This window comes from Pavona decussata, unplaced genomic scaffold, assembly GCF_977016875.1.
Source record: "Pavona decussata unplaced genomic scaffold, jaPavDecu1.1 SCAFFOLD_21, whole genome shotgun sequence".
In the NCBI taxonomy this organism is placed as follows: domain Eukaryota; kingdom Metazoa; phylum Cnidaria; class Anthozoa; order Scleractinia; family Agariciidae; genus Pavona; species Pavona decussata.
Genome location: NW_028145444.1, coordinates 1,654,567 through 1,667,766, shown reverse-complemented (window position 1 = coordinate 1,667,766; position 13,200 = coordinate 1,654,567). Strand labels below are relative to the sequence as shown.

Sequence of the window (13,200 nt, the reverse complement as noted above, 5' to 3'; positions counted from 1 at the left end):
CTTGCTAGGTCACTTCTTAGATCTTCTGACATCGATTTGTTTTGAGAGACGAAAGAGCTAACCACTTCATCTACGAGCTCTAGTGCCATTCCCTGGTGATTAATCAGTGGAACAAAATGTATATCCGGATGATCGTCTCTCCACTGTCTGAAAGTCGTGTAGTCGTCGCCTGGTTCTTCAGCAGACATCGACGTGATCTCAAGACGAACGTGGGTTGCAGATGGTCTATTTGAAGGATCTTGATCCCAACAGGCACGAAGAAGCTTCATCCATCGTCTGGCAATGTCTTCACTCAGCCCTGTTAAGTTTTCCTCTTTAACAGTAGGTCGTTCTCCTCTTCGTGCGTAGTCGTAGATGACAGATGAATTAGCAACCTCTCCCTCCCAAGGAGTTGAGCGGTTTGGTAAACTGAATTCTGTCATCACCATTCCAAGGCTGTACATGTCGCTTTTGATGGTTGGCTTAGTACCTCTTTCGAGAAGTTCTGGTGCTGTAAACGCTGCGGTACCCATAACGGCGTCATTAGGGAGTTTAAGCAAATCGCTACGGCTGGCGCTGCTACGGCTATCGTGGTTAAGGAGGTCTGGGGAGAGTACTTCGCCGTAGCCCGCCAAAATTCAACTTTAAGCAACGCGAAATACAAATAGTACGGCTGAGAAGTTTTTAAGACTCATAAGCGTCTTCGAGGCTTCGTACGTCTAAATGACTTCGTTCAAAGAAACAAGGGATTTCGTTTTACTTTGCTATGATCAAGGGATTCTTAACGACGAAGAACTCCTGATTTTGTACGAACAGTACCAGAGTCCAAACTTAGACCTGCCGTACAGTTCATATCCACTCTTCGACCTTGATGATATGGAAGATGATGAATGCCTTGCGGAATTTCGAGTGAAGAAGCGAGACATACCTGCACTCGCAGAAGCACTTCAAATCCCAGATTGGATTAGCTGTAATCAGCGAAGCAAAGCCGAGGGCACAGAAGCCCTTTCTATGCTGCTAAAACGCTTTGCTTACCCTTGCCGGTACAGTGACATGGTACCACGGCTCGGTCGTCCTGTCCCTGTTTTGAGCATGGTAACAAACGAGGTGCTTGATTACATCTATACAGCCCATAGTCATCGAATTATCGATTGGAATCCCGCAGTTTTAAACCCACCAGCATTGCAAACCTATGCCCAAGTTATCTCCCAAAGAGGGTCCCCATTGCAGAACTGTTTTGGTTTTATTGACGGAACAGTTAGGCCTATCGCGAGGCCAGATAATAATCAGAGAATTGTCTACAACGGTCATAAAAGAGTGCATGCTTTAAAATTCCAGTCCCTAGCTCTGCCAAATGGTATCATTGGAAACCTGTATGGCCCTGTTGGTAAGTACTTCTGTTCTTGAAGTTTCCCTTACCTGTAAAAGGTGGAAGTCAGTGGCAGATCCAGGTGCTCAAGAATGGGGGGTGGGTCTAAGGAGGGTGGAGCCCTCCCCTAGACCACCACTAAGACTGGTCAAAATTGTAAGTCTAAAGAAAAGTATTGCTTTCACTTGAGCATTGTTGTTGTCTGAATAATGCAGGGTATAGGATGCATGGTAGGGATTGACAGTAGTTTGTCTGAAATATTGGAATCTGATTTTTTTTAATTTTTTTTTTTAACAGCTTTATTGGGTACTCCACTTACAGTATATAACATAAATAATCAAAAAAAGAAGCGAGACCCAAAAATGGTAGGTGCAACGGGACGACCATGCGAGGCACCGCCCCTGGATTGACCTAAATAATTATTGATACCGACATTATCTGCAGATAACAAACATATTTTTTAATTTTTCCTAGAAGGAAGAAGGCATGATGCTGGAATGCTTCGGGATTCTCAGCTTCTGCAGAGTTTACAGATGTTTGCTTTCGATCTCCATGGGCAGCCAATGTGCATCTATGGAGACCCCGCCTATCCCCTGAGGGTTCATTTGCAGGCACCATTTCGCAATGGAGTGTTAACTCCTCAAATGCAGGCATACAATTCAGCAATGAGTGAAGTTCGGTCCTCAGTGGAGTGGTTGTTTGGGGACATCATAAATTATTTCAAGTTTTTGGACTTCAAAAAAAATCTGAAGATTGGATTAAGCAGTGTGGGGAAAATGTATGTGGTGTGTGCACTTCTTAGGAATGCACTCACATGCCTCTATGGCAACCAAACATCAGAGTTTTTTGAGCTTGACCCACCCAGTTTGGAAGATTACTTTGCCTAAAAAAGAGTAAAAATTTAGCATTTATTGCATTTAAGTTAAGAGTTCCTAGAGCTGAGTCTCAGTAATGGTGAGGCTTTTTTCCCAAATGAGAAATGGAACATAAACTCAACTGTCAATTGTACATGTATGTTTCACAACCAAAGACCTTTTTATGATAAGGCACAAACATTAAGATGCTGTAAGTAGAATTGAAATAATAACATTTTAACATTTAATCTTTGAGTAAAACTTTGATGAACTGTCAAATTCTTCCAACTAGTGTCATTTCACATTTATTTTTTCGAGGGGTTTCAGTTTGTTTCTGGTCCAAAATTTTATTTGATAGTTTTATTTTTATTTTCCTTTTTTTTTTTTAAGTCAAGGAAAATAGAAAAACCAAACTGGTTTAAAAATTTTAAACCAAAAACAAATTTAAATCACAGCATATGCCTGTCTACTTCTAATTAAAAACTGAACTTTGGGTTGAAAGCATTCACTAATGACAACAGCCCAAGTTAACACAAAAAGACCTGCAAAGGGTAACATCAACAATACAAAAAGGTAAAGATCTTGAACCATGTTCTAAGATTTCTTTGGTAGCAATCTTTCGATAAGGGCCATCATGGCTGCTGTCTGTTGTTGTTGCTGCTGCATCATGGCTAAAATCTGTCCCTGTCTGGCAGCTTCTTGTTGTTGGTGTTGTTTCTTTAAGGCAAGTTCTTCCGTTCGAAACTCATTTTCCTTCTCTGCTTTTTCCTTCAAAAATTGCACTGCATCATTTCCACTCCGCCTGCGTTTTGTCTGCCTTACTTCATCACCCTCAGCTTCGGATCTCTTCTTTGTCTCTCCAAATCGCTCCATCGCCTCTTTTCGCATTTTCTCTGCAGTTTGTTTGTCTACCTCAATCTTCTTTGAGGTTCCCTCGGAATCTCTGGTTTCCTCTGCCAACTTTTCCCGCTCTATTATTTCATCAATTAAGGTTTCAAGTTCAGTTAAATCATCCACTGCGATTCCACTAGCTGATTCTTCCTCTTTCTTTTTTTCCAAGTACCTCTTTTGAAGCCGTTCCATCCTTTCTCGGACACCTCTTTGTGTGACTTTAAATTTCACCTCTTGATTCTTATTCAAGGCTTCAGCTATTTCAGACCACTTTTTTCCTTTTTCATTACTTCCTTTCTTATACTTGTAAGGTTCTTCTAGTAGTACCTCCCGGCATAACAAAGTATCATGCATTTCTGTCCACTCCATAGGCCTGGATAGGAAATCACAAAGCTTATTCAACACACAGTTCAACTACATGTAAATTTGGTTTGGCTCAATATAATTGCACAAGAGAAGTTATATTCTGGGCTGCTTTTTGTTTCTAACCACCACCGACTTACATATAATCAAGAAGAATTTCATTTGAGAAAGATCCCTGAATTATTTTATATACAAAAGGTCACAAAAGGTACAGTTAAATACATCCCAGTAGAGGAATCAAAATGTAACACCATATGGTAAATTTAACTTGAAAAAGTGAAAATGAGGTGTAAATTTCATATATTTTAACTATAAAAACAGGGAGACTCGCTCCCAATAAACATGTAAGCCTATTTATATTCATTACAAACGTCCACTAACACATATAAAACGCATGCAAAATCCAAAATTGGCCAGTGCACATTAAAATTAAAATTCAAAATAGATGTTAATTGAATGCGTTTCTTTAACACTTGTCTGACCAGCTGTTAATAGATTCCAACGTCTGGAAAAAATGTAAGCGTTCCTGTGAATGAGTGAATTATATTAAGCTTACGTGTGGTAAAAATGCCAATTTGGAGCCTCTATACACCAAATCAAAGTTTCTACACGGTCCCGGCCTTCATAACTCTGGTCATTCCTCAGCTTCAGTTATTTGAATTTCAAGTAGTCTTTGAGCTTTGAAAAGGAAAACTTGGACTTTGTACTTACGCATTTCTCCTGCCGTTCGCTACGTTCGCCATGTGCTCACTGCTTTGATCCTTCGACAAACCGGCCAGGATGCAAAAATAAGTCAGATTCACTCGGTAAGGAGCAGGGAGCTTGATAAATATTCACGATAAACTATTTCTAAGGATTTTTAAATGTATTTCATTCGCTAAAATTGCTCAAGAGTCTGTATAAAGCGGAGAAAGAAGCGACATAAGTCCACGTACCACAGACTACGCCAAAACCTTCCAACTGGCGTAGAAGGATTTCCCGCTACGGCTGGATGCGAACGACTGACATGCGCAATGACTCGTAAGTGGATTATTTTACTTCCGGTAGCCGTAGTGAGGCTCGCCGTAGCGATTTGCTTAAACTCCCTATTATTGGTGGTTTGAGACAGGAGTACTGATACTGAAAACTGTTCGAAATCAAATCGCGCCGTACCAAAGTCACCCAGTTTCACTATCAATTTTCCCTCTCCGTCATCACCGATGAATATATTTGCTGCTTTGAGATCACAGTGTACGATTTTGTGGTTGTGGAGGAATTCAAGCCCAGAGGTCGCTCCGTGCATGATGTGTAAACGAATTGACCAAGGCACTGGTTGTAGTTCCTGGTAGTCTAGCAATTCCCTCGCATTATGAATCTTCACACTCTCACCTTGTATTTCTATTTCTTTTTCCAGTAGTTCAGTTACAAGAAGTGATCGCGTAAAATCGATGCCGAAATGATGAAGGATGTTTGGATGTTGAAGACCTTTTAAGCACCTAAGTTCCTTTAACAATTTTAACTTATGTTTCATGGTTATAGCAACCATATATTCTTTACACGCAACTTCTGTGATACAACCCGAATCTCGGCGCAACTTACCTTTAAAGACGCGTGATGTTGCGCCTAATCCTATCTGTTCCTGTCCTAAATCTACGGTCTTTGGATCCAATGATGCGTCATCCCCTCCAGCAGTTACCCTGATTCGTCTCCTCCTCCCTTTCGTTTGGGGTGAATTCTTCTTACTACCCTTGTCTGCTGTACAAACCTGGTAATTAAATACAGTTTATAAGGTCATTGCAAATCCTATGTTTTACAACGGTAGCAAAGGGGGCCCGACGTTAATACCTTAGTTTGCAAAAGACTATGTCACTGAATATAACTTTTCCCATCTTATATCTGTTTTGCAATACTTTGCACCCGAAGATTTTATGTGCACTGGTTCGAATCACTTTAGCTCCATGCGATTAACACCAAAATGTTCAATTTTTTTTACATTTTGGAAAAAGACAACGTTCAATTTGCCGTTGTCCATATTTGTCTTAAGGTGGATTTCCACTGTCGCGTACATTTAACGTTCGTACAGACTTGAATTAAGGTGGATTTACACTGTCGCGTGAATTTTACGTGTGTACAGACGTGAATTTAGCAAGCTTTACGTACGTAAATAAAATAAAAAGCGATGTATTAGCCGCGTATGTAAACGTAAAAAGTTGAACAGCATTCAACTTTTTACGTTTACGCACGTGGCTCATACATCGCTTATTATTGAGGGCCGTTTGAGGCAATTGTTGCGAGCTGAATACCGATTTAATTTTTTGATCGTTTGCATGTAGACTTTCCTGTTGGTCTATTCAAACTAAAAAACCGGTTGAAAGTGATCGTCGGCTATTAACAAAAATTTTAGGTCGAAAACAACTAGTTTTATGAAGGAAACGTATAACGGATGCTTTTTAGGCTTTTTTTTTTATTAGATTTGAGGCAAACGCTATCAAACTGAACTTCAAAATAAACAACAGCGCGCGAGTTAGGATTAAAACAGGCAAAGAAACATTGCATGATAAAGCATTTTATAAGAAAAATTAAAAGTAACACTGTTTGACGTTTCGATGTCGAAACGTCGAACAATGTTACCTTTAATTTTTCAATGAAACGTAACTTATGCTAATAAGTAAATAAACAAACAATTAAAAAAGATAAAAATGAATGAGTACCTTTCCCCTTTCTCGTTTCAGATTTGTAGCCTCCACCCTTTTGACTTTCTTGAGATTCTGCAAATAATATAAGAAAATAAATAAAATAAAATGTTGGGAAAAACTCAGACAGAAAGTGAAGACGCTTCCAAAGCTGTCAAGCTTGTAACGTTATTCTTAGCAACAACAGATTTCCTTAAAAAATCCTCAGCGATCAAGGGGTGCGTTTTTTCGGAAAATCCTAATCAGGAATTTTGAATCCTAAAACGGATTTTGTGTTTCGTTACTGGAGTGAATTTCTTTGGAAAAATTCGAATCTGAATTTTTGATCCAAGATAAATCGGATCATGGTTTATCACAGGAGCCTAATAACCCTACTGTACGCATAAGCGAATAAGCGCCGCCATCGATTAAGCACCGCACACGGAGCGGAATGATGCATCGAATAAGAGTCGCAGCTCCGTTGCGGTGCTTATGCGCTGCAATGCGATTCTAAGCCAGCAATGCATATAGGAATTTATTTTTAACCAATAGTGATGTTTTTCAGTTCGAAATGAGTAAATCTTGATGCTCTTTCATTCATTTCTCTCTTCAAATTGTTCCTCATTTCTTGCGTAAAGCCTAAGTGTAAACTTCGCCGGTACGAAAAGCCCAACCTCCCTCTTTCTCTTCCCTGTAACTGTGGCAGTAAGGAGATTGTCAGCGTCTGTTGTACTCATGAAGTAAATTAACTTTGTACAATCAAAATGTTTTTTCTTTGTGATATGAGCCCTTTAAATAAGCGCCGCCCACGAATATGCGTACAGGAGACACGAAAACTGAAAAAAAAAAAAAAAACACCGCGGCGCTTATTCTAGTAAATACGGTAACCCTAACGAAATCGATTTTTTTTTCAAATACCTTAATCTCTTTCGTCTTCGAATACTGAGAAGCGTAAGAGTATTTGGACACCATGGGGTACTAAAGGGAATTAAAATAACAATATTAGTATTATTAATAATAAAATAATTAGAATTATATAGTTCGTTCGTGAATTCAGCATGTATACTATGATGAAATTTGGCCTTAAAACATGTGGAGTTCTGGTGATGAAGCGAGGGTAAGTTGCGAATTTTGCATGAATAGATAGTTTGGTGTCAGAGCACCCTTACTAATTTTGTGGTAATTCTTATTACCTGCCTGCATGACAATGTACAGTCGAACCTCCTGTAAGCGACCACCCATAATGTCAAGGATATGTGGTCGCTTAAGGGAGGTGGTCGCTTACCAGGTAAGACTCAGTAAACCATGTCCATGAAATCTATTATTTGTCCTTCTATTCCCTCTATTGAGTGACAGACTTCTTCTCAAATCATTGAATATAAATCCGTCCCCGTATTCTCAATTCAACAATCAATCGGCTATTTACCCCGAGTGACCAATTAACATCACACAGAGTGGGTGTGATCACACAACTTACACAAGGATGGGGGGTGTTAAAAGGATACACATTTTCTAGCCCATTTCTTCATATGAAATCAACTGTCCACCCAGCCCTAGTTTCGTAAGGTTTTGCTAGTCACGTATTTCTAGTAGAATACTGAAAACGGTTTTCACGATTTCTATTTCGACAAGATCTCAATTTAGACACTTTTATTTCACTGGACCACCATTTGCTTTGGTTATCCATGCAGTACAATCACCTGAATAATTTTCTCTGACACGACACTAAAAGTACTCACGCGAGTGTCCATGAATGAGAATACCTCGAAATAATTATATTGCTTTGTTTTAAGATCGCATTATAACTGTACTACCCGTCATTCGGCCGTTTTGCGCCGTTCAATCGCACGGTTTTCTATCAAGTACAGCTGGTAGATTGGTAGCTCTTCACTTTCGTTCAGAAAGTTTGAAGAAAAAAATTTTTCTCAAACACTCAAAACAAAAAAGGGAAATGGCAGTTCAAAATTTCAGAAACAAGGCGAGTTGTCAGGATTGAAGAATTTTAAGAGCAAGGCGGTAAACGAGTAATCGTGTTATAAATCAATTTTATGCTGGCTATGTGGTGGCACTTTGCGCGGCAAAGTTTGCCGTTGATTTATATTTACCGGGAAATTTTCATCTTCATAGAAACACACCGCAAACGGTTCATCTTGTTATGGAGGGCAGAGAGCCAAATTCCACGCTTCCGCAACCAAGAGAAGAAGAAACGAGGACGCATGCTGAACTTTTGAGAGAACTAAACAGAGTCAGAAGCGAGCTTCAAAGGAGGGAGGCTCGCGATGAAGCGTTAAGGAGCTCGCGGGGAGGAGAAGCTGGTCCACGCCAGTCTTCTCGAAGAACGCGACAACAAAATAGAGAAAGTAAGTATATCAATCCAGATACTGATATTAACTAAAATTAAAACTAATTTCAATTATTTTCTTTCACAGGAAGATGTTATAATTGTGGCCGTCTGGGCCACATCAGAAGTCGCTGTACTGCAGCAAGAAGAAGAGCGCCTCGCAGTGGCCCCACCTTGATTTTCAACGCCAAAACGGTGAATGTTCACCAATCGTAATAAATCATAGCACATTTACCGTATACTTTTAGAGATGTCTCGCGTACCGGCGATGTAGAGTGTACGGCTTAAGCTGTATACATAAAACAGTATGTAAATGCGAGCGCTTTTACTCTGCAGGCTTTAGACTCGTGCATTATGCGTGACAGTTGACATGTATACATAAACCAGTATGTATACATGCCAACTGTCACGCATAATGCACGAGTCTAAAGCCTGCAGAGTAAAAGCGCTCGCATTTAGATGTATTAATAATTAAACAATTCATCTTATTTCAAAATTCTTGGATAACAAGCTCTACATGCTCTAATTTGATATGGGGACTTAAACCGGACGCGCTAGTGGATACATCGCTTGCACACGAGACACCTCTAAATGTATACGGTAACCTTAAGGAAATGAAGACCACTGCAAAACTTACATCTTAAACTTTTTACTCACTCTTATGATTTTAAAACATCGATTCTAAGGACGGTGCCTAACAAAACATGAGTGTTTTTGCGCGCCGGTTTATAACAACGCGAGAAAAAAAAAATATTAGGATGGGCTATTGGAATAAAAAAGAAAGGGAGACATTTAAGCATAATTGAAGCCAAATTTATCTTAAAAAGCCCTAAAATACAAAAAACAAAGTCTGGCTTTTATTTCATTGTTAACTGTAGCTTTATTATCTCTGGAAAATGCATAGTTACCGCCAATTTCCAGTTTGGATACCTAGAGCACTTGCTGAATTCTACTTTCTCTGTATAGTTTTAAATCTATACCCTTTGTTAGCAAGTACCGCACATAGGAAACCCGAGTATTTCGAGATTCACCAAACGTATGCGCGGTAGCAAAACTAGGCGCCGTCCTTAAAAATAATTAACGTAAACTGTGCGAGGAGGCTTCATTGAGGAATGCGTAGTACAGAGCCTATTAGTGCGCGATCTATTTTATCTTGTGGCGGACACTTTCTTACCTTTGCTGCGACGTTTTTTTAATTTAATCTGGCGCGACTTTTTTTTTTTTATCCCGGCGCGACTTTTCTACTGGAGCTCATTTGAAGACCGCTACAATCTTTTAAAATTCAGAGCTCAAAGTACGTACACGTTTGGTGGAGCAAAATAGCTGACGTGGTAGACAAAGATTTGTTGAAGGCTACTGCTGAATCCAGCCATATTCGTGAATTAAAAGAGGGAGGGCAATGCAACACATTACACGAAACCATACTATGCAATGCGATAGCTCGAAAACCACACCAGGCTTTACAAGCGTGACTCTTAATTTTTTCCCTGTTTTATTTTACGCGGATGACAAATTTACACTGTTCACGAATACGGCAGGATTCAGCGCTAAATATTTCATAATTGCCTTATCTAAATCGTTGTCCGCCATGTCAGCCATCTTGCTCAACCTCACATGAACGCACTTTGAGCCCGCAATAAAGATAGTAGCGGTCTACTGATGAAAAAGTCGCGTGGTTAGCGATTGATATCGATTATCAATACCAATTGATAGATTAATTGGTATCGGTTGCAGATTGACGGAACCGGAATTTTTTTTTGCAATTTTTTTTTGACAAATTAAAAGTTTGTTCCATTGGCCAATCTATAGACTTCAAAAAACGGAAAGTGTTTGCATCGTGCCTTCACAGAAAAATTCTGGTAGTAGAAGTTGTACTTTTGCAAATAATGAAATTGCCAACAACAGCAGCATGAGTTGTTGCAAAGTAATGAATAAAGCACAATACCTAGCCTTATAATAACTAACCTAATCGTGCTTAAAAACGAAGACTGATCACATACATACAAACTAAAAAATCTATGAGGCGCCAATTGTGTCAGAAAGAAATACAATATGCAGCAAAATATAAAAAAGACGTTCGTTTTTTACAACAAAGTAGTAGGCGATGAAACATTTTAGTTTTGGTGTTTGGTATTTCGTTCCCAGGGCTTCCTAAAAATGGCGGATGATCGAACAGGTAGCGTGCGTGACGTCTGTTAAAGGTTGCTCAACCAATCGATAGCAATCGATGAACGGTTTTTGTGTAGGTATCGATACAAATTAACTAATTTTATCGATTGATATCGATTGAATTTCCAATCATCGATTTCCATCGATTGGATACCCCGGGAAAAAAACATTGAAAACCTTACTTTGAAAAGAGTCAGTATATTTTTATTGTATAACAAAATAAAGCAGTTGTTTATATGTGCATTGTGTTTGTATCTTTGCTTGTTGAATGCTTGTAGCTAACACGGTGAACATGTATCAGGCATGGTCTAGCTTGCCCGTGTAAACAACGGAAACCACAACGTAAACCTCAACGTAAACGTGGCTTGAAAATACAATTTCGTGTTAATTCGAGATTATTCTGATTCGTTTAAATTGTACAGTGTGGCTGGAACCGCTGCTAATACATACTGCAACATCTTAGGCCAGTAACTACTGGCTTATTTTCCGCCTGTATATTAACACTTATTACATACCGCAACATTTTAGGCCAGTATCTAACGGCCGATTTTGGAACCGCTTACATTATACAGTCGAACCTGTATTAAGCGGCACCGTATTAAGCGGTCACCCTCTATTAGCGGTCAGTTGTCAAAGTCCCGAAAATTACTCCTCTTATTTACTGTAATTCTGACCTGTGTTAAACGGTCACCTCTATTAAGCGGTCGCGGTCACCCTATACTAAGTCCCAGCGAGCTGTTTCTATTGTCTTGACCTGTTTTAAACGGTCACCTTGTAAAAGGAAACCACTTAAATATGGTAACAAATAGCGTGCCAGGCAATTGAGCTTCACACAATCGTGGCGTTAATGTTTTACTAGTCTGTTCGAATACCATGTTCTCCTTCGTCATACCATTTTACCGCCGAACTTTCTTAACCAAGTAAGAGATGTATTCTGTGCAACCTGTATTAAGTGGTCACTTAGCCATTCCCCGAGGGTGACCGTTTAATACAGGTTCGACTGTATACTGCAACATCTTAGGCCAGTATCTAACGGCCGATTTTGGAACCGCTTTCATTACCTAGTCCAACATTTTAGGCCAGTAACTAACGGCCGATTTTGGATCCGCTTACAATACATACTGCAACATTTTAGGCCATTAACTACTGGCCGATTTTGGATCCGCTTACATTACATACTGCAACATTTTAGGCCAGTAAATACTGGCCGATTTTGCATCCACTTATTACATAGTGTGACATTTTAGGCCAGTAACTACTGGCTTATTTTCCGTCTAAATCATGTTACTCTTTATATACTGTGACATTTTAGGCCAGTAACTACTGGCCGATTTTGGATCCGCTTACATTATATACTGAAACATTTTAGGCCAGTATCTAACGGCCGATTTTGGATCCGCTTACATTACATACAGCAACATTTTAGGCCAGTAACTACTGGCCGATTTTGTATCCGCTTACATTATATACTGAAACATTTTAGGCCAGTAACTAACGGCCGATTTTGGATCCGCTTACATTACATATTGCAACATTTTAGGCCAGTAACTACTGGCCGATTTTGTATCCGCTTACATTATATACTGAAACATTTTAGGCCAGTAACTACTGGCCGATTTTGAAACCGCATTCATTATATACTGATACATTTTAGGCCAGTAACTAACGGCCGATTTTGGATCCGCTTACATTACATATTGCAACATTTTAGGCCAGTAACTACTGGCCGATTTTGAAACCGCATTCATTATATACTGAAACATTTTAGGCCAGTATCTAACGGCCGATTTTGGAACCGCTTACATTACATACTGCAACATTTTAGGCCAGTAACTACTGGCCGATTTTGGAACCGCTTACATTATATACTGAAACATTTTAGGCCAGTAACTAACGGCCGATTTTGGAACCGCTTACATTATATACTGAAACATTTTAGGCCAGTAACTAACGGCCGATTTTGGATCCGCTTACATTACATATTGCAACATTTTAGGCCAGTAACTACTGGCCGATTTTGCATCCACTTATTACATAGTGTGACATTTTAGGCCAGTAACCACTGGCTTATTTTGCGTCGGTATATAGTTACTCTTTACATAGTGTGACATTTTAGGCCAGTAACTACTGGGTTATTTTGCGTCGGTATAATGTTACTCTTTGCATCCACTTATTACATAGTGTGACATTTTAGGCCAGTAACTACTGGCTTATTTTGCGTTGGTATAATGTTACTCTTTACATAGTGTGACATTTTAGGCCAATAACTACTGGCTTATTTTCCGTCGGTATATTAATACTGTGAAATTTTAAGCAGATAAATATTTACTATATACTAAAACACCGACGAAAGTTAGTCGCTTAAAATGTTACACTATATAGACTGTGTTAATCGCATATTACGTCATAATATGTAGTGCCCACCAGCGACCGGAATATACTACCCTGCGAGCAGAGTCTCCTTCGATCTTCCTAGATAAGACGATCGACGTGACATGCGACGTAAACGAACCACGAACCACGAACCAGCGACCGGAATATAAAAGTAAACGAACCAAGGTAAACGAACCAGCGACCGGAATA

General features: G+C 39.4%; 2 protein-coding genes across 2 annotated transcripts; one reads left to right on the top strand and one right to left on the bottom strand.

The window, feature by feature from the left end:
• The first annotated feature begins 526 nt into the window (after nt 1-526).
• LOC146486149 (uncharacterized) lies at nt 527-2,235 on the top strand. The gene is made up of 2 exons (XM_085098759.1): nt 527-1,366; nt 1,823-2,235. Exons 1-2 carry the CDS (start codon nt 703-705, stop codon nt 2,233-2,235), a joined length of 1,077 nt encoding a protein of 358 aa, XP_084954885.1. The 5' UTR covers nt 527-702.
• Nucleotides 2,236-2,237: 2 nt separating this feature from the next.
• Nucleotides 2,238-4,540, bottom strand: LOC146486148 (uncharacterized). The gene is made up of 2 exons (XM_085098764.1): nt 4,168-4,540; nt 2,238-3,466 (listed from the first exon to the last, which is right to left on the bottom strand). The coding sequence occupies exons 1-2, from the start codon at nt 4,197-4,199 to the stop codon at nt 2,797-2,799; spliced, it is 702 nt and encodes a 233-aa protein (XP_084954890.1). The 5' UTR covers nt 4,200-4,540; the 3' UTR covers nt 2,238-2,796.
• Nucleotides 4,541-13,200: the final 8,660 nt, after the last annotated feature.